At 29.8% G+C, this 23,168-nt stretch overlaps 1 protein-coding gene and 1 long non-coding RNA gene across 2 annotated transcripts in view; one reads left to right on the top strand and one right to left on the bottom strand.

Moving 5' to 3' along the window:
* The window catches only part of LOC142327910 (IDLSRF-like peptide), a 358,303-nt gene that overhangs the window by 326,136 nt on the left and 8,999 nt on the right, over positions 1–23,168 (top strand). The window contains exon 2 of the mRNA XM_075371276.1: positions 12,332–12,463. Coding sequence (XP_075227391.1) covers positions 12,332–12,463 — 132 coding nt within the window. The remainder of the gene's footprint in view (positions 1–12,331; positions 12,464–23,168) is intronic.
* On the bottom strand, positions 1,250–22,783 carry LOC142327912 (uncharacterized). The gene is made up of 3 exons (XR_012757122.1): positions 22,699–22,783; positions 5,324–5,450; positions 1,250–1,601 (listed from the first exon to the last, which is right to left on the bottom strand). It is a non-coding gene; the product is annotated as an uncharacterized LOC142327912 (long non-coding RNA).

The raw sequence follows: 23,168 nt of genomic DNA, 5'->3' as shown, positions 1-23,168 counted from the left end.
TTTTAATTGAAATTTGGTAATTTTGATTCTTTATTCTTATTTTGGTAATCATAAAAGTCAAGCGATATTTTGCCAGCTTTTTTTTAATAAAAGGGGAATATTAAAAAATGAAATCAATATTTATTTATGACGGATTTTTTTAATTATAAGAACTTTCTATGATAATTAGTTCTTGAATAGAGTTAAAATTTGTTAATATTTATAGGGTTTTTTCTGCAACTTAATTACATGAAGAAAAAATGAAATGAAGCTGAATTAATTATGTAATTAATAATCCTTCAAATAAGTTAATTTTTTTACCTTATGAGAAACATTTCTTTCGATAAGAATCGGGAATGTAGCTTAACAATTTTGTAAAAGATAAAAATAAAAATCTGATTAAATCAAGGTATGGGAAAATAACTATGAAAAAAATGGACTCGATTTATACCAAAAGAAAGTTTTTACAGACTATAAATATATACACATAAATATACTTATGAATAATTAATTTTATCAAATGGTACAACTTCACTGAACAACAAACTGTTGTTGACAATTAGATTCTCTTGAATATAGCACTTAATGTAGATTATTGCAATTACTTGATGTACTATGAATGTTTTAAATAAACAGGCTACTATATTAAATAATTACTTCAACATAGTAATCGAAATAAAGAAAAATCCTTTCTTTGAAAGGTTATATATCTTCTACCACACGATGGAAAAATTTATTTTGTACCACAATAAACCTTCGTTTTTTGTCTTTCTCAAAAATTCCAATTTTTTTTAAGAAAATCTCTATGAATTATGGAAAATTACGCATAAAAAGTTACAATTTGGTTGTAAAGATTTAATATTCATCAGAATATTAAATATTTAATATTTCTTGTCATCAGAATATTAAATCTTTACACCAAATTGTAACTTTTTATGCGTAATTTTCCATAATTCAGAGAGATTTTCTTAAAAAAAATTGGAATTTTCGAGATACAATAACAACTGCTGCTGTCAATTTCTGTAAATAAATATTTTATGTGTTCTACCAGTAGATTCATATACATCGGTCTATTTTTCGTTTTTCTTTTTTGTTTCAATAAAAAACCTATTTTTAAATGTTTTTATTTACTTTTTATTGCTATATTTACATTAATTTTCTCAGAATAAATTCTCTACAAATTTTTTACTAAATATTCCGCATTTATTAGTCATTTAACAAAGCTATTGTACTACAAACCTAAAAAACAACTTACTTTTCGACACCAAATTTTATATTTTAGGTCAGATATCTTAAAACCTATTGTAATTACAGTCGTGGGATCTGTTATCCTATTTCCTAGCTCAAATTACATAATAAAACTGCCAACTTTACCTTAATTTGGATCCCAAAAATTACAACAAGGCTTCATATTTATTAGAAGAGCTGAAAATCCAGCTGAACTCTTTCACTAGCCATAACTTGAAAACAAAGCGTTTCCAGACCTAAGATTGTATGAAATTTTTTCATTATTTTCACCAGTAGAACACGTTCTAAATGTTTCTTCGTTTCTTTGTGGGACATTCTGTATATCTTCATCAACAATTTTCATACACCAGATGATGAAAACTTGGAAATTGTTCCTGAAATTTTTGGAAAAACCAAACAAAGTAAAAAAAAATCATCAAGTCAAATACTTATATAAATAATAAAAGCACAGCTTTTATTACATAACATTATTATATGGAATTATTTTTATGTTATTATTACTACTATATATTACACAATAATAATAATATAATTATTACATAAAATATTAACCTAGATAAAAAAATATTCATATGTAGGTTAAGCTTAATCTTTTCAAGTGATAAAAGCGATTCCTATATTTAGTTTTTAGCTCAACCTTAGCGAAAGGGATTAATATTTTTAATACTATGACTAAATTTCCATATTCACTTCGACGAGCAAGCCAAAACATATCTAAATCTTCAGATGTAAACTGTAGTTGTAACATTTTATCGGCAGACATTATGATAAGCTGATAGTGAATGTCAACCGGTAACTTAGCAGCTGCAACAACGTTTTCTCTAAATGGATTTAGTACCTATCTCTTCGAGAAATAATTTTTATCTTCGGGGAAATACTCCACCAAATGAATTTTTACCTCACGCAAATGCATCTTCATGCTATCCAAACTATTGTGAATAATAATGTCTCTCTCCTTCAACCAAATTTTTCTCAATTATCAGAAGTGACTGGAATCAGAAGGCGAATAATCTAGATATCAAGCTTCTTTTCTTAATTAAAGCATGAACTTTGTCTATCACTAATAAAATGTTTTTATCATCTCCTTGTAAATTCACATTCAAGTCTTTTAAATGCGAAAATACATCAGACTAAGAAAGCAAACAGCAACATATACTCATTATTCTATAAAAACATTGAGAACGGCCTTTGTTTATCCTGAAAAAAATATTATTAGTTCATCTCGCAATTCCAATAACCGGGTTAAAACTTTTCCCCGCAATAACCATCAGATTTCTGTAAGGAACAGAAGAGATTTTTTGCTTTTCACCTATTTCATCGCATAGTTTAGCAAACAGCCTATTCAGTAATGGTCGGCTTTAAATAAAACTATCCATTTTTACAGCTTTACAAAGAATTTGTCTGAGATTTTCCAGCATATTTTTTGTGGCAAGAGCATATCCGTGAAGGTAGCAGTGTATCTATTCCGCTCTTGGTATAAGATCTTTTAATTTTTTCAGAAATCCACCATTTCTCCTGTAATCACCTTTGCACAATCACTAGATACTGCAATAAATTTTGTCCAATTTTTTATACTTTTGAGCAGCTTCGTAAAAAACATCAAAAAGACATTGTCCTGCTGCTGCCAGGTACTGATTTGCAAAACAACATATTTTCTTTGATCTGTCCCCATCGCATTCATCTCACAAGGGATAAGAACTGAGAAATGTTTGCCACAGATGTTGATTCATCAAATTGATTATTAAAAAATTCACTTGAACTCACTTGCTAAATTATGTGATTACGAACACTGGCAGTCATGTCATCGATTAGAAAGCGGAATTTTTTTCAGTTCTTTTGGTTCTTCCATGCCTATTAAAACACTGATTAAACCAATAACAGTAGGTAATATGAAGTTTTGTGTGTTTGTATGGGGTTTGGACATCTTAGCTACTCTTAATACGAGATAAGATGCTTCAAGTTTACTTTTATCAGTACGGCTTGATTTACAAATAAAAGCTTCTTGAGTAATCAAACCATGTAATTTTCTTTCGAAAAACTTCAAGGGTTTGCTTTTATGATCCAAACTTTTTTTTTCTTTTGCACCCCTGAGTCGGATCGGCATTCAAGCAATACTCAACCCAGAGGAGTGTCCTTACGACTCTTAACGGGCCTCTCCAACTACCGGCAGTAAGTCCAGCATGGCAGATCGGCCCGCCGGTTCGGATCTTTTCTTTAATGTTTTCACTTGCCTGCCTCAAATCATCGGGGCGTGGTAACCGGGTCCGTCTATGCCGTTCCCGGGCCCCGCCACAGCAACCGGGGAAGAATTACTATTAGTGCTTTTTGTAAAATCTATTTCGGGTTTCTACCTTTGACTATTAGAAGTGTTGTTACACTATATTCATATATTTTGAAAATTATTGTATTCCTTCAAATGAATCAAAACTTCTTGTTTACATAACATACTATAAATAACTCTTAAATCTTGTAAAGAAATAAAGAATAATAAACAGAAAAATTATATAAGGAATACTGACGACGTGTTAATCCATTAGTATTTAAATTTAATATACAATGCTTTTTTACTTCCTTGTACGAAGTAAAGGAAATATTGAGATCGCGAAAAATTTCGGTTTTCAGATTTCAACCGGAAATATCCATTTTGACCATCCCTGAATCCATTTTGACTAGTTTCGGCGTGACGTCTGTAAGTACGTATCTCGCATAACTCAAAAACGATTAGCGGTAGTACGTTGAAATTTTGAATTTAAGACTGTTGTAACATCTAGTTGTGTAACTTCCCTTTTGATTGCAATCGACTAAACCAAAAGTGTCCAAAAAAAAGCCCAAAATCAAGAAAAATCTGGATTTTTTATTTTTTCTTAACTGCAGTAATAAGCCGTCATAGAGAAATTTTCAACTGGTTCATACTTATTTTCACTGGTTCCAGAGTTATAGTGAAATAAAAGTTTAGTTAATGAAATATTTGGATCTTATAAGGGGGAAGGCACATCGGTTCGAATCAGACTTCATCTCCTTTTTTCTTAATTTAAATATATTGATTTATTAATAATTATTAACCTCTGATTATAAAAAAAAAATATGATAATAATTCAATAAAAAACAATTAAAAAAAATAGTATTAAAAAATATCAGAATGAAATAAAATTTTATGTGCTTTTAATTTAAAAAAAAAAATGTATATATATATATAATATTTAATAGGCGTACAAGAAGTCATGTAGTGTCCACATCAGATGTTTTGAACAAGCTCTACATTACTCCAAAGTGGTTAAATAATATTCTTATATCTTTGTTGAAATTGCCTTTTCTTAACCTCCTATAGTAATTTTGGGTTCAAAAATCTTGCAATCATAACGCAAAAGGTTTTCTTCCTCTTATTTAATGATAAAGATAGTTTACTTGCTCTATTAATAGTAGTATTGATATAAAATACTTTTTTAATAAAAAAAGGGAAATTTTAATTTTTTTAAAAAACGAACATTCAGGTGGTATTCTTAAATAAATGGAAAAATGTTTCGGTCCTCGAAACTCCCTTGAGAATGAGTTTTACTCTACTAGGTAGCATACAACTACAAATAACCAGTAAATTTATTTAGACATGACCAGGTTAATAAAAGAAGTTAGAGGAGTGTAGGTGGAAATGCCTTAAAATGGGTCGGAGAATGTATTATATAGTTTCCTTTACACATGGAAGTTTTATTGCGTTTATTCATTCTTTCTCACTCATGCTCTCCTTTCTCTCACGCTCTCCTTTTTTTCTCTCTACTTCAGAAACATATACATTCACACAAATACTTACACACTTGAGATTCTGAACTTTAAAATTAATTAAAAAATAAATGAATGAAAATCAGCGAACCGATTCTAGTATAAAGTGCTTTGAAATTAATATCCTGCACCTAATCGCCCTCTAGCGTACCGTAAACCGGATACAAAATTGATTATAGAACATTATAGTATATTATATATGTACTAAATGATTACAGAATTAATAGACTATTCCCTAAATGCTTTTAGCAGGCACATAATATTTCAGAAATCTTTACTTAAGATTTTTAAAAGATATAGATTAATAAATTAAACTGCTGACCTTCGAAGCTGAATAGGTTACTTCTCGGTATTTCGTGCGGAGGTCCCAGGTTCAAATCCCGGTTAGGCATGACATCTTTTCCTAACCTACCGATTTCCACCGGGCTAATGACCATAGTTGTTGATGCCTGCTCTTTCACAAAAAAAAAAATTGTTTTAATAAATAGATGTAATTAATAAAACAATATCTTTTACTTACTAGATTGGCTACATTAAAGAGAAAAGTATGGTGATCAGATCAAAAATGGGGTATCAGGTTTCTTACAAATTATTACGTTTAAGGATCCAACTAACAAAAAAAAAAATCAGAATATACATTTTTTTAGAGATGCGGAATAAAGTTTAAGAATATTCTAAAAATATTCATTTATAGGTTAAGCTTATCAAAATTTTCTTAAGTAAAGTTTTCTCTAAATCTACCACCTCCTTTAATAAAGGTTAAAATTAGTAAACGAAAATTTTCAAATAACTTTTATACATTTTCATTCCGAAATCAACAAAATTGTAAACATTTCTTGATAGCTTTATAAATGAAGTATAGACTTCCAAAAAACTTTTGAAAAATATTTAAACCGAAGGGAAATGTAAAATAAAAGAACAAAAAATATATATTAAAATATTTAATATAGAAAGGGGGATGATTGTTTGGACAAATTTTTTTAAAATTATTTATATATGCAATTTAGGTAAGAAATAATCAAAATTGGCTTTTTGCCACATCCCCACCCCTTTAGATAATTTTTTAAAAGATTATGATCAATGCCTCATTATATAGAAATATTTGACCAAATTTGAAAAAAATCGATTTGATCAATCCTGAGATATAAGACCAAAAGCATTGCGACACATACGTATATACGCACATACATAGACCTTTTATCTAGATGTACTAGTTGGATCCTAACACATAAAGATTGGCAAAAATGATAATCATACTTTCCTCTTTAATACAGCTATTGTAACTATATTCGTCGAAAAAGTAAAATGCTTTAACACCAGCAAAGATTCAACGAAGATTTACAAGATTGTTCCTTGAATTTGGAAAGATTGTACTTTTGTTTAGATGAACTAGTTAAAATTATAGTCAATCGATTTAAAAGGAAATGTGACCTATCAGGTTTTTAAAAATTTAGCTGAGAATATAAGTGAATGGAAACAGGAATAATGAAAGAAAAGAACTTACCTCCAAAATAATCCCATGATGGCAAGTCTGACTTGCATTATGATGGCAAGTCTGACTTGCATTATGATGGCAAGTCTGACTTGCATTATGATGTCTATCCATATCTATTTTATGAAAATTAATTATGGCATTCCGGAATTACCGGATCATTAACAAATACCAAAAATAAATAAATAAATAAATAATACTAATGAAAGGATTATGTTTTCCTCGGATCCTTAAACTAAGATTTGCAAAAATGATTACCATACTTTCCTGTTTAATACAGCTATTCCAGCTATATTCGCCGGGAAATTCTTCAACACCAGAAGAGATTTAACGAAGATTTACAGGATTGTTCCTTAATTTTCGAAACATTATTGTACGTCCAAAAGAACTTGGTTATCATACTGAAAAATATTGACTTAAACCCTTAATAGATTAACTTTTTTTATTTTTATTTTTTTTTTTTATAATTTTATCTTAAAAGGGAATTATAAACATGAAAATTAATACAAAACAAAAGTCTTGAAATAATTTATCATTACGATACATGATATATGGTATCAAAAATATACAATTTTTTTTTTCACAATCTGTATTCTTTCTCATTATAGTTAAATAGATGACTATGGCCGGGAAAGTAAAAATAACTGAGATCGTGTCTTATCTTTATATTAGCCCACTTCTACTCAAAAATTCTACATTGATTCCACTTCCGCCGGCCGAATTTAGTTTCGACTATTTCGAAGACTTTACTAGATCCTTCAAGCTTCTTATTTCTTTTTTTTATTACTGCCGATACTCACCTTCCGTTAATTACCAGTCGATGAAAATATATAGCGTTAGTATTGTTAGTAATTTAATTCTAAAACACCAATACGTCTAATAACCTATAACTTAAAGAAAGTTTTTGATGAATGAATTTATTTAAAATTTTCCATTTATTTTTGTATTATGCTGTATTTTTATTTTCTTAATCTTTAAAAATCTTAACAAGCTTATTACAGTTAAAAAAGACATAGTTTAAATTCATTAAATGTCCACGCCTCAATTACAAGGAAATTTGCCCAGGCTGAATGTAATTACGTTCCGTTAAATACACATTCAAAAGTTTCGGATTAAGGATTATATCGGTAATATCCGTTAACTTTAAATCATAATACTGGCAAGGAAAAGCTTCATTATAAAAACAGCGACTATAATCACGGGTAAGTTATACAGACTCAATCATCCAGCAAGCTTATCTCTTCCGTTGTTTTCCTTACTACTTAAAGATAACAATCCGAAACTGCTGTGATGTTAATTAAATACAGGAAAGATGTCGGAGGACAATTAGATGAAAAAAAAGTGAAGTTGACGTCATTGTAGGACACAATTAATTACAACATTTAAATATAAAAAACAAAATATTATTTTTTCATTAAATTTAAAATTTTATAATTAAAAAAAATTAGGGAGTATATTAGTATAAACAAAATTGTTACAATTACAACTTTTGAAATTTCTTTACAAACTTTAACTGTTTAAAGAAATCTAAGAAGAATACTGTAAAGATGATTTTACCCTCGGTATAAGCCTACTTCGTACAATAGCCTACAACCGAAACGTGACTGGCAAACAAGTGGTCTAATATTAACTAACTACATGTAGATGAGAATTACCATTGAAATACGTGCATCAAGCTTATGGTTAGTTATTAAACCAATAAAGATGTTGAGTTTAAAAAAAAATAGATAATATGTAATTCCTTTTTATTATTATTATATAAAATAATAATAACAACGGTATAATACCTCTAGCCAACGGTCTTCCGCCGTTGTCAAGAGGTATTGATATCACTTTTTATTGTACGATATATCAAGGCTTCTCCGCTGTTCTATTGTACAAAATAGTTTTTTTTTTTTTTTTTGAGGGGCATTGCCCTTTCCACATCAGAAAAAAGAAAATATTTTCTTCCCTCCCTGTTAAAAACAGTTGCGACGTAGTCAGTAGACTAGTTTTGCTGTAACAGACGATCAAAAAATAGATTTGTCAAGGAATATTAAAAACCCAAAATAAACCCAACATGAGAAAGGGTGTAAAGAATTCCTTGCCCTTAAAATCACTTAAAACTAATGCACTAAAAACACTAATGTATTTTAACACTAACTTGTTAAAATACACAAACAATTTCCAACGATATGTCAATACCTTTCAAATGTTGCATTAATGTCACGCGAATATTAAAAAATCATATTTTCATTATAGAATTTCGAAAAGCTCGTAGAAGGTAACTCATTTCTTAATGCTATCGCCTAAGTTTACCTTTAGGCCATCCTTTTTTGCTTCTTTTTCCAATCCTCCTGAAGGCCTCGATGTCGAATTACGGGGTGTAGAAGGCTTCTAAGATTGATTCTTCTGATCCTCCGCAATAGATAACTGAGAATTTCCTACTGCCGGCATTAAATGACACCGGCTCCGATGGTGCGGTCACCAGTCCATCAGAATCGAGACTCGATGTGCTCCCCGCTAAAGCGTGTGGAAAGGCAGAAGTACTCGCCCTCTCGTTTAAAGGCCTCTATGCTTTCGGAAGCTCGATTATCGGTCTTTCAAAATCCTTTTCTTCTAGCATCTTTACTTCGGGCTTCTCATATCCCTGAATAGGGAATTTCTCGATGTGCATTTTAACTTGTGATTTATTTTTCTGAGACTTTCGCTAAGCTTTTTCTTCATTTGCTTCACAATCGAAGGCCCAATCCTTGGTGAAGAAGTCGTTGCTTTAGTAACATCCGCTACCTTCTGTAACGGTTTATGACTGTTCATTACGGTTTCTTTAACCGGTCTAGTTTTCAGTTTCTCGTCAATACCTCGACCATTTTAGCTACTGCTGGTTCCAGTGCAGATATCACGTCTCCTGTTTTAAAGGAAGCTGCAGCAAATTGAGCACACAACGCAGTCTTCGGCGATGTACTAGTCATAATTTTCTTCGCATCGTAGTAGCTGACCTTCTATGGTCTTCACTTCCTAGACTGGTGCTTCTTGTTTATAAACTGGACAGTTACGCGAGCTTTCTGAGTAGTGTCCGTGGCAATTGACACACATTAGTGGATCCCTGCACGGGTCATCAGGATGCAAGGACTCACCACACAGAGATTTGTTTCCTGGTGTATCGCGCAGCAATTTGTCCAATTATTTTATTTATTTATTTACTTTTTTTTAATAGTGGATAACAGATAAGTCAATTTACACGAAAATATTGTAACAAATTTACGCTAGATTTTGTCATATGGATTATGAAGAGTAAAAAACAAAGATGAAAAACTTTATAGACGTACTGCATTATGTATACTCTATAAAGATTTTTCAAAGTTTAAACATATAGTAATATACATGTATATGTGTACAGAAGTATTACTCTTAACCTACAATTAGCGTGTTTCTTAATATTACAAAAATTTTAATGATTGGATATGGTACTTTTTTTTATTAAAAGCAAATATAACATTAATTCAGATTTTTTTTTGAATATCTAGACCGTAATGTTATTTCTAACCGCACCTGGTAAAAAAGTCAATTTTTAAAACCCTTGCCTAATAAATACGAATAACTGAAAAAAAAAGCAAACACATAATTTAGTTTATTGAAGAAATAACATTTCCTAATTTCTAAAAATTAAATTAGATATGAGAACTAGAATAAATAATCTGAAAAAAAATATTTGAAAATTTTGGTAGAAGGAAATACTTTGAGATTAAAGATTAGCAAATATAGAAAGGAGTACAGAACTGTATCAAAAATAAATTCCATTTGTGTGAATGCATGTGAGGGGAAGAAAAGGCGTAAATTAAAAATTTATCTCAACACAATAACAATTTTTTTCACGTTTCTAGTTGGAGAGTTTTCAAAGTGTACATTAGTTCATCAGCAGCTTATCTGCTACATTATTATTATAAAAGATATACTTAAAGAACTATTTAAAAGTGTTTCTTAACGTGTGGGGCACACTCCCCTAGGGAGACGTGATAACACTAAAGGGGGGGGGGGGGCGAGCATATCGAAAAGAGAATATTAAAAAAATGTATTAATTTACTTAAAGGAAAGCAAAAAAAAAAAATACATTCTGACATAATAAATAAAAAAATACACTTTTACATTGTTATGATACACTTATAAATAGGATTGTACCAATAACGCACACTGTATTTATTTAATAATTCATTTATCAATACTAAATTACAAACAAGTTTAATAATAATTAGCGACTCCCTTGGACTTGTCTTGCAGAACAGTTTTTCGAGTAAGGGTTAATATTAGAAACAGACAGTCTTGAATTCTTTTTCTATATTTAGCTGGGATCGATATTTTGTCTTCAAAGCAGCCACTGCAGAAAACCCGATTTCGCAAAGGTAGGAAACCGAAAGGTAAAAGGTAAAAATGGTAATAGTATGTTATCAGTGCAGAAAACTCAACATCCAACCCTGACCAAAATTCAGAGTGGTTTATTACTAAATTGTCTTTTGATTTCGCCAATTGCCGTGAAGTCTATGAAGATTTCTTCCTCGGCAATTGAGAACCCTTTGGGAGTATTTTGAAATGGATCCCTAACCCACTCGTAACTTGCTACTAACTTGTCAGCAAGAAAACACATTTTTTTAATTCTTTGCCGGCATGACTAAATAATTTTCAAGGGTTACAAAAACAATTTTCACATGTTGTTCTTCAGCCTTTTAAGTTTTAACACATTCATTCACATGTGCGAACATTTCTAGGTTTTTTGCTTTAAATTTCTGCTCCACGTTTCCAATTTTCTAAAAAAAGCACTAACATTTATCACTCGTATTCAACACATGGGTCCTGTATTGTTCCTTGGGGTTGAAAATTTCAAGGTATTTATTTTCTCGAATATGTCACCAAGTAGCTCAATTCCATCACAAATAAACCACCTCGAGACTTCTCGGCCTCCGGTCGGTTTTCCTCTTCTAGAAAAATGGCGATTTCATCTCTTAATTCGTAAACACGATTTTAGAATTTCCTACGTGATAACAATCTTTATAACCCAGTCTTTATAAAGTCTTTAATAAAGTGTCTTTATAAAGTGCAGAAAAGACTCTTGATTTTAGGGCTCTCATTTTTATATAATTTACTACGGTTACAACCGTCGCGTCGTTAGCACAATATTTAGACCAGGACTCATTTCTTTCGAAGCCAGAGTTTCTCTATGGATCATTCAATAAGTCCAGACACACTGTGGAGATTTTTGTTTCACAAGTGCTTATTTACTTGGAATCTTCCAGACATTGAACGAGCACCATCAATGCATATTCCGACGTAATATTTGTATTCTATGTTTGCCTCGATTATAAAATCATTTAAGATAGCAAATAATGTGAGTGCTGCTGCTTTGAGTTCACAGGTTTGCAGAAAAGTAGTTCTACTACTGACATAACATCACAATATCCAACATAGGCAATGAAATGAGCATCCTTATTGCTATTCATTACCTCTTCAAGCTGAATTGAAAACAATTTGCCACGCAACTTCCTGAAAAGTTGCGCGAAAAGTTGCGAAAAAAGCCATATCACCAATTCGATGGGCATGAGATTTATCAGTGTTGCCAGGTGTTTCAAAAACAGTTTCTGCATACTGCTAATATAGTAATATTATTTTTGGTACTAGCCAAACCTTCCATAATTAGTTATAATCCACAATTTTATTTTATATTTTTACTTTATTTTCAGAGCTCAGTTTGTTAAATTCAGTACAAATGAACAATATCTACAGTTCAAAGAATTACTAATATCTTTAAATTTCTTAAAAATTTCAAAATTGAATTTCTCCTTGCTACGGTTAATTTTTCTGTTTTAGGTGATGCATGCCATCCATACGAACCGTTTAAATGTCCTGGCGATGGAGCCTGTATCTCAATTCAATATTTGTGTGATGGTGCCCCGGATTGTTTGGATGGATATGATGAAGATTCACGTCTATGTACTGCAGGTAATATAAATAATTATTATTATAGAAACTATTTTATATACAATAAAAGATTAATTTTTATTTAAAATCTCAAAATTAATTCATAATTACCTGAAATTATATTCAAAATTCTTATTCTGTCCTTTAACATAATTAAGGATAAACTATAAATGAAATTGATGAGATTTAACCTCACGTGTAGGCCAATTCATTAAACATATGTTGTTTTATAAAACATCAATGAAATTAGATAAGCAAGGGAAGAATATTCCCTTGTTTTCTATAAACAAAGGAAGAAACTCTAGAATTAGTGTTACATTAAGCTTCCTTGATTAACTATCCCTTCTGGGAAAAAATAACCTGTCATTTCTTTATGTACAAAACACTAGAAATGATGTCTTAAGGAATCGGATATCTTCAAAACTTATATTGATGGGAAAGTTGAAGAGAATGCAGCGATTACAGCTTGTAATGAGATAAACTCATTAGCTTATCATAAACAAAACACCATTTTTTTGAGGGTTGTAATCATTATATGATTACATAAAAAAAAATCATTCATTCACATACATGTACCTCACAGTTCTAAAGACTGTACTACCTTTTAAACTTCTTTTACATTCTTGTGCATTTCAGATCAAATTTTATTTTGTTATACTATTCAACATGCAAAAAATTCATAATTAATATGACTTTTTATTTACAGGTATTGATATTATTTTTTAATGATGAAACATTTCTAAAATATGCTAGACTGAATATTTTTTATGTAGAATTAATGATATAATGAACTCAAAATATTAGATTTTGAATATATTCAAATTACTTAAACATTAATTTCAGTTAATTATGAATTATTTGTTTTATTAAGATAATGTTAATTTAATGTTATCCATCTTTTTTTTTAAACAGTAAAATAAAATATAAGATAATGAAAATATACATTGCTGTACAACAATAATTCTCAATATTCATGTCTGGAATGACTTCAGTGTAAATTTTGTATCATAAAATATTAATTATTGCATTGTTTAACTATCTGTAACTTTTTACTCTGATTTCTGTACATATTTATGTTTAACCATGTGAATATAGACTAAATAATTTCTTCTGTGTGTATATTTCAGTGAAATAATTTTTCTCTCCTAAAGCATATATGATAAATACTTAATATTTTGTAATAACCATTTCTTTACAGCATTTATTCTTTATATTTAATAAATAACTAACTATATACAGTCATATATATATATATATATAATCTGAAAGTAGAAGCATTATAATTTAACATAAAAGTAAGTATATAATTTTTTACACATCTATATGTATTGTTTTAACTTTTGTATAATTTTATAATGTAGTTGTTCTTTTTATCTAAGTAGTACTACATAATAACAAATATATTTTAAATATTATGATTTTTCTGACATTGATACTTTTAGCCCGCTAATTAAAAGAGGGTTATGTTGGGTACTTTATAAATAAATGTATTCCTTTATAAATAACTTGAGTTATTGTCACCATGAATCTAAATGAAGTTACTACTTTTCTTATAAATATCGACAAAACTTTCTGCATTATTATCACACTAATGTAAGTAAGCTGAAAAACAACAAAGAACCATTTGGAAATTTCTTAATATAAACAACTATTTTTTTTTTTTTTTTTTTTTTTTTAATCTACTTTAAGTGGAAGCCTGTTTTTTTAAATTTATATCATAATCATTCACATACAAGAATTATGACATAAAAATGAATTCTGTAAAGAACAAATCCAGAAACACTACATCACAAAATATGTAATCATAAATGAAAAATTCTGAACTCCAAAATATGATAAAGTAAATCCAATGTAATCTCCAAAGTGATAGAAATAGACTATTCAAATTAATTGATATTTACATTAATGTACTTGTATTTTGTGGTTAAATAGAATTTATCACATCCTTTGTTATAAAATAAAAATAAATCTCCAGTATATAGAAAGCAGTCATGACAGTTTATAGAAAGCACCACGCGCATGCACACACACACCAATATTCAATAGAAACTTCGCCAGAAATTAAAATCTTGGTTAAACGCATCAACCCTGCTATTATTGATCAAATTAAGGTTTTGGTATCAAAATCTTGCTATTCACTACAGGACACTTTGTTGACAATTAAATGCAACATAAATAATTTATAATAATAATTTAATCTACTACCCACCAGGTTGATCTAGTTGCAAATCAGCTGTTTAACAGATGATTTTTCAGGTTGAAGATTCTAAGGTTGAAATCCTAATAAAGGTAAATTATTTTTATACAGATCTGAATATAGGGCAATAGGTATTGATGTACTTTGGTGTTTGAGATTCAATTAACTACATATCTAGGGAATTATCAGCTTGAATCCACAAAAGACTACATGTCATTTGCAAAATTATCATCCTCAACTCAACTCACTGGGTCGTGGAGTTGCTTCACAAGTTGAACAGATTGCAACACGTTAGGAATGGAAAAGTAAGAATTTAGTATCACCCCTCCTCCACCTCTACAGTGATTCTTACCACCACAGATGGACAGAAGTCAGGCAGGTAAAAATTGGGAGAAAACAACAACAGATCAGCTGATAAGCGCTAACATTCTGATTTATAATTGTTCTATTCAGAAATCTAAGATCGAAAATTTAATGAAAAATAATAAAGTAAATTGTATTAACAAAATTCAATAATAACTAATAATAATCAAAAATTACAATTTAATGTTAAATTTAAAAAAATCGCAGTTCTATGTGCTTAAATAATTTTCAAGTATGCTAAATTTATTACTTATATTACATAGATTAATAACAAATTAATATACATGAATCACTAATTGGACTAATCATAGGGAAAATTATTTATAACTATGACTCAATTTCTTTATTAGCCGGTAATCATTATCAGTTGCCTTTTTTCTAACAGTTTTCAACTAATTAGTAAAGCTATTCAGGTTTGCTACTTTCTAAATGATACAAAATACATCTTTTATTCCCATATAAAAAATAAGAAAATTAAATTACTAGAATTTGACCATATAAAGTAAGAGTAAAAAAAAGTTAACAGTTATTAAGAGAATAAATGAGTAAATAATTAAATACGTTGATTTTGTTAGTTTTCAGTTTTAAAGCTCAGATCAGTATTTTAAGTCTAAATATATCTTTGCTATTAGATAACGTAACAAGTCTTAATCAAAGCTACTTTAAGTGCTTCTGTTCAATCAAGATGACCATTATTTTGTAAATAAATTTCTAGGTTAAATTTATCAAAAACTATTCATAAGATAGTGATAAATTTTTATTTTTATTAAAATTTATTTTAAATACTTGTAGTTCTGTAGACAGTAGACTTCAATCATTTCATACTTTTTCCTGTTTAGCCTATGGGAATTACCATTCAGATATTACTTCAAAGGATGAATTAGGATGATATGTATGAGTATAAATGAAGTGTAGTCTTATAGAGTCTCAGTTTGACCATTCCTGAGATGTGGTTAATTGAAACCCAACCACCAAATAACACCAGTATCCATGATCTAGTATTCAAATCCGTACAAAAGTAACTGCCGTTACTAGGACTTGAACGTTGGAACTCTCGACTTCCAAATCACCTGATTTGGGAAAACGCATTCACCACTAGACCGACCCAGTGGGTTTAATCATTTCATACTGAATTTAACCTACTCAACTATATAACAAAATTGAATTATAAAGTGAAAATTAAAATTAAATACCAAACAGAATCTCAATTTTAATTGATTGTAAAGATTTGAGCCATTACCACAAATAATGTTACTATATTAAAAATGTCATACTCACTGTTTTCAGATCACCAAGTACGATTGACTAACGACTTTCATGACTGTATTTCCATCACATTCCCATCATTTTTTTCCCCAATTTTTTCTAACAACAGTACATTGAGGGGTGTCAGTAGCACCCTCTTTAGCAAGTATGACAATTTGACAGAGAGGCGGCTAGTTCTAAAATCTTTAAAATAGGATTTTCTACACTTTCCATACCTTCAAATTCAATTTATTAAAAAAATTAAAAACGATTTTGGATATATGAACTGTGTTTAAGAAGAAGAAATAGATTTTTGAGCCTCAAAATTTTATACATTATATATATATATATATATATATATATATATATATATATATATATATATACATCCCATCATGTATTTTTCATCATTTATTTAATTTTTTCCCTTGATGATATTGCCACATAAGCTTGAAACTTCTGCATGGGATATGGAAATGTAGCATATGAAAAATGTCGTACCTGATTGGGATTTGAGCCCAGGACCTCTGGAGGAAAGACCAAAATGCTACCACTCACACCGAGGCCGGTGTGAAATTTATATTGAATACTGTTCAGGCACACAACCACACTTTTCAAAACAGAAATTTTTCTCCATATTTTCAAAATAAGTGATAATTCTTTTTTTTTACAAAAAAAGATTATTTATGAGCAAGTATGGCTTTATGGACCGCACTACTTTGTGGATTAAACTTTCATTTGATAATTTGCCTACTACATAAAGTTGCCTAAACTACTACTACTAACATAAAGTTTGCCTACTACATAAAGTTTCTATTTCATTTCAATATAAGATATTTTGAAACATTTTCAATATAAGACAACTGTGCTCTAGAAATGGTAATGAAATGCCTCAAAAATGCCCCCCAAAAGTAAATATAGACTCAAAAATCAAAACAAACTGTCTTGGTTTTGTTGACGACTTGGCACTGATAGCAAATGACATCGACGAAGCTAAATCATAGATATTACAATGAGAATTAAAACTTGCCTCAAAATATCATTTGAAAAGACAGAAATTATGTCCCAAAAACCAACACGAATAAAAGAAGTAAACATAAACAGTAATAAAATCAAAATAGTTAACAAAATTTAAATACCTTGGAGAAATAATAACAAATTACCTAAAAGAAAAAACCTAGATCCAAATAAGAAGAAACAAACTAGCTACAAGCTCAAAAATTAACCTGGTACACTTACAAAAAAAAAATACCTATCAATAAATGCAAAAATAAAACATTATAACACAGCTATAAAACCAGAAGCCATTTACACAGCAGAACACTCTTCCTTCTGAACGAAAATCAAGACAGACTCCAGAAAATCAAAAGAAGCTGCATCAACAAAAAGTACCAGAAAGACCAAGATCATATGAAATTCAAACTATTCGAATAAAAAGATAAAAGATACGAAACACTAATAAGAATACTATTTAAAAATAACGTGTGATACATTTTGTTCATCACGTCTCTTTCATTGAGATCTAGTATATAAATGGTTTGCTAAAGTATATTACCTCAACACAAATATGTTTAGGCATAGAGTTGTATGTAGAAAAAATGTCTTATATTGAAATGTAAAAAAAACTTCATGTAGTAGAAAAATGATCGAATGAAAGTTTAAGCTTGGTAAAATGTATTTTGATTTCATTTTCTGCATAGAGTTGAATATGTAATTGTCAATAGAGTTCCGTGTAGGTTTGTTTGTGTTCACCATTTGTTTGTGTTTGTTCCGTGTATTATTTGTTCCATCATCTGTGGAACAAACAATACAAATAAGTTAGTAGTCTGTATGTTTGCTTATTCACATCTGATTTATATTGTGATGAATGTTGTAGACCTATATTTGATGCATAACCGTCAAATGATGACCAAGCCATACATGTTATAGACATGTCAGTAAGTAAGGTGTCAGTAATTCAATGTGATGAGATTTTCTTCAGTATGAGTTTAGCTTTCGGTATACTTGCTGTGTTTTTTAGTTGTGGTAGTGGTTTATCATACACATATTAAGATTGTTTCATAATTAATGCCATAAGTTTAATGAAAGATTTGTATGACAGAACAACTTTTGGTATTATTTTATTGAACATCAAGATTTGTTAAGGTGTGTGCGTGTGTTTGTGAGCGAGCATGTATGCGTGTGTGCTCACATGTGTGCATGTGTGTGTGTGTGTGTGCTCACATGTGTGCATGTGCGTGCGTGTATATATATATATGTATATATATATATATATATATATATATATATATATATATATATATATATATATATATATGTGTGTGTGTGTGTGTGTGTGTGTGTGTGTGTGTGTGTGTGTGTGTGTGTGTGTGTGTGTGTGTGTGTGTGTGTGTGCGTGCGTGTGTGTGTGTGTGTGTGTGTGTGTGTGTGTGTGTGTGTGTGTGTGTGCTCACATGTGTGCATGTCTGTGCGTGTATATATATATATATATATATATGTGTGTGTGTGTGTGTGTGTGTGTGTGTGTGTGTGTGTGTGTGTGTGTTGTGTGTGTGGGGGGTGCGCGCGTGCGTTTCATACTGTTTTATTGCACTCCATGGTAAAACAATTTTATAAAGTATTTTAAGTAATTAAGTATTTATAAATTAAAACTTAATTATTTTTATAATTAAACAAGCATTTTTTGTAATATTTCAGTTTACTTTCATTCAGCTTGTAAAAATTCTTCAAATATCTTTTGTTACATTTGCAGAGAATTCACCACAAAAGTCAATGAGAACCAATCTTGAATCTGCTGAAAACTACTTACAAACTTTATATTTACTGCCCCTTGGGAGACCAAGATAAATCCTTGGCTCCACATGTAGCATGCATCAAGTGCTATGTTAAACTAACCTACATTGTTTAAAAAAAAAGAGCATTTGCCTTTTGGTGTACCTATGATTTGGCAAGAGCCTACTAACCATTATGATGACTGCTATTTCTGCTTAAAAAAATGTTACTGGTTTCAATTCAAACAATACAAGCAGTATTGCATACACAGATGTTCATTCAGCTATGATACCAGTATACTTTATGGTATTGATTTACAGATTCAGATTGTTCCAACTTCTTGGAAAGAAATTTCTAATTCCCCAGAAGGCTTAACCAATGAATCCTCAACTTCAATAGAGATTAATTAGATTCCAGAAGAATCACATACTGAACCTCACCTCATCACACAAGCAGAACTGACCAACCTAATTGTATTTGTTGAAACAATATGCAGAACTCCTAGGTTAACGTCTTAAAGAATGGAATTTATTAAAAAATGATATTAAAATTTCGGTGTATGGAGACTGAAGCAAAAATTTACTGCAATACTTTAGAAGAAACGGTTTAATTTGTTCCTACCATGATGTTAGGTAGCTAATATCTGAACTGAACATTGAATATATTATACATGATTGGCATTTATTTAGACTCATCAAAAAAAAACTTAAAAAAGGCAGTGTTGATACATAACTTGAATAAGTTTTCTTCTATACTAGTAGCACACGCTGTACAAATGAAAGAAACATACATTATGAAAGTATGTCAAAAACTTTAAAAGCTGTTAATATGATGAACATTCATGATTATTCATTGCTGACCTGAAAGCGATATAGGACTTCTTCTCGGTCTCCATAGTCGCTTTACAAAATATATGTTTCTTGTGTTTGTGGGATAGTTAGACTACAGATAAACACTATGCAGTTAAAGACTGGCCAAAAAGAAATCAGTTTACCCCAGGAAAGAAAAATGTTGTCATATTCTTTTTCCCCTTGTTGAAGCAGATCATATTATTTTACCACTCTACACATATCTAAACCTGAAGAAGAATTTTGTAAAGGCATTAGATAAAGATGGAGATCGCTTTAAATATTTAGCTGAGGTTTTTTCACAATTAAGTGAAGCCAAATTAAAAGAGGGAATATTCATCGAGCCACAAATAAGAAAATTAATTCCTGAAAATATATTTGACAGCAAACTGAGTCCTAAAGAACTAGCAGCATGGGAGTCATTCAAAGATGTTACTGGTTTTTTCTAAATCAAAAAATGACTCTTAGTGAACTACAGAAATTTAGGCTGCAGAATGTCATTGAAAATTCATTATTTACATTCACATTTGGGCATTTTCCCTTTAAACTTGGGCGACATCAGCAATGAACAAGGAGAAAGGTTCTACCAAGATATATTGCAGATGGGACAACATTATCAAGGCAGATGGAATAAATCTGATGAGTGACTACTGCTGGATGATACAAAGAGAAGACTTCACTGAACACAAAAGGAAATATAGGAAAAAAGAGGTTAAGATAAACGTAAATGTGTGCAAAATAAAGGTTGGAATTTTAATTGTAATTATTATTAATTTTGTATTCTATTATTTAAGAAGTTTCTCAAAATTTTAAAGGGCCATAACTAAAAATCTGAGAATGATGATTCTAAAAAACTGATTTCATTTTGATTCAGCATAAAAATTACATTCCAATTCACCTACTTTTATCTCAGTCCAAATTACTTTCTTCTTTTTTTTTTGTTGACCTGTGTAATTGCCACTCTTTTGAAACAAATTTTTTTTCAAATTTTTTTACATATGTTGTTCCATGTTATAGAAAAGAACTTTATTTAAGAAAAAGCATTTCATAAAAATCTGGAAATTTATTTGATTATAACTGCATTGTTATAACAGATAAAATACTGAAAATTTAAGTTAAAAGAGGACCTCATTCAATCAGTAGAGAGTACTATATTACTGCACTGGCAAGCAGCTTTTGCAAAGCAGTAGAAAAATAGTCATTCTTGTATTAAAAATGTAAATATTTTTGGTTGATTATTAATTCCTCATACAGCTTTTGAAACTTGTTAACAAAAACATGGTAAGGAGATGCCTAAGTCAAATGAAGCTACTTTATTAACAATACTCACTGTTTTCAGACCACCAGACATGACTGACTGATGACTTTCAAGAAGATATAGCAGAGCCGTTTTGGCAAGGTGTTTTTTCCTTCTACTTACAACTTAAATCTACTCCCCTACTCAAGTGCCTTGCTATAACTGCTCAGCTTTACTTCCATCACATTCCCATAATTTCTTTTCTCCAATTTCTGGATGAGAAGTACTCCACTATGGAGTCAGTAAAATCAAATTTCTCAAAAATAATTTATACAGTTTTTATAAATTTGTAGTGTTTATTATTGTGAGAAATAGCAGTTTTAGCATGTACTTTTATCACTTACAGGTAATATTCATAAAATTACTGCGAAAATATCGACTCTCAGTTTAATTAGAAGTGCTAAATATGATGGGCTACTACTTTACAAATAATGGTAGAAGAATATCATGTAAACCTCTTATACATGACAGTCCACTACAAAAAAATTCAAAACAATTTTAAAATCTTCTATATGCCTACCATAAGAGTTCTCAAACATACCCACCGACAGACCCATGTCAGACTTTCTAAAATGCATCTAAAGGTCGTTTCACCAAAAGCTAACATAATTAAAAAAAAAAAAAAAAAATATGTTTATACTATATCGTCAAGAAAATTCTGGCCATGCAAACGGTAAAATTTAATATTTTCTTTTATCTAACCTGATATTAGTCTATTAAATGGTTTGCACAACAAGCCATTTAATAGGATTAGAAAATGCTCACAAAAATATTAACCTCAATAATAAAATCTTACAAACACCATAAAAAGGAATACTGCAGTAACTGAATACGTATTAAATATATGAAATATTGGATATAGGAAACAATATTTTTTTAGCTCCTGGGAAAAATGGTATACATCTTTCACAACCGAATGTTTCTGCAACCTTTAGAATTTTTTATTAAGTACTATATGGAAATTTCAGAAGAAGTAAGGGTAAAATGCAAACAGCCCAAAATATGTTTAATAAGCTAGTTTCATTGAATTTAACCAACATTGGTACACTTTAACTGAACTGTTTTTATTTGTGGCTGAATTAAGATTAAAGCTATTAATATGACTTCAAAACTACATGTGTATATATACTGAATATTCCGACAAATTAAAAACTGTTATAGTACCATTATGTAACGAGCCTATAAGACATTAATGTACGATTGCAAAGTAAGTTACGACACGAGCCTTGGCGAGTGTCGTAAACTTCGCAAGAGTGCATTAATGGCCATTTTAGAGAGTGGCACATCGTAAAAATACAGGGATTATTGATTTAAATCAATGATAGAATACACTGTTAACGGAATGTTTTTTTTTTCAAAAATACATTACTGTAACAATAGGTTACAGTAGCAATAGGTTAGTCATAAGCTCTGTCTTTTTTTCAATATCGTTGGGTGTTAAAGACATTTCTTCATTAGAATTCGACATAATTAACAAAAGGATAAACATAAACTTAAAGTAATAAACTTTAAGGTAATGCATGAAGTTACTTACCTGTTTGTGTACATTCAAATTAACCTCTGCTTATTACATCGGATTAAAAACAAAGTAAAAAAAACAACTGATACGTTAAACAATACCCACTTCTGATTGGTCAGTGGTCGAAAAGAGTAGGCTTTTGATTGTTTGAACACCTGTATCATAATGAAAATTTGTTTCATTATGCGATTCCAACCGCGTAATTAAAACGTTATGATACAGATGAAGAAAAAATAATTTATTTACTTTTATTAGAATCTAATAGTCAATTTAGTCACAATAGCCTAATTAGTATAGTTTTTTAACAGTGATCTTGTCTAGCCCAAGACTGATTATTTTTAAAGTAAAATTAAAATTTAAGATTAATATGGACATTAAAATCCAAGCAAACCAATATTGGAAGAATCATAATCTACCTTAGTCAAAATACTTCCTCATCGTAATACTTGTTTAATAATTAATCAGTTAGTTAACAAGAACAAGAT

This window comes from Lycorma delicatula, chromosome 7 (assembly GCF_047948215.1).
Source record: "Lycorma delicatula isolate Av1 chromosome 7, ASM4794821v1, whole genome shotgun sequence".
Lineage (NCBI taxonomy): Eukaryota > Metazoa > Arthropoda > Insecta > Hemiptera > Fulgoridae > Lycorma > Lycorma delicatula.
The sequence above is the reverse complement of the archived record's forward strand: the minus strand, read 5'-3'. Positions and strand labels throughout refer to the sequence as shown.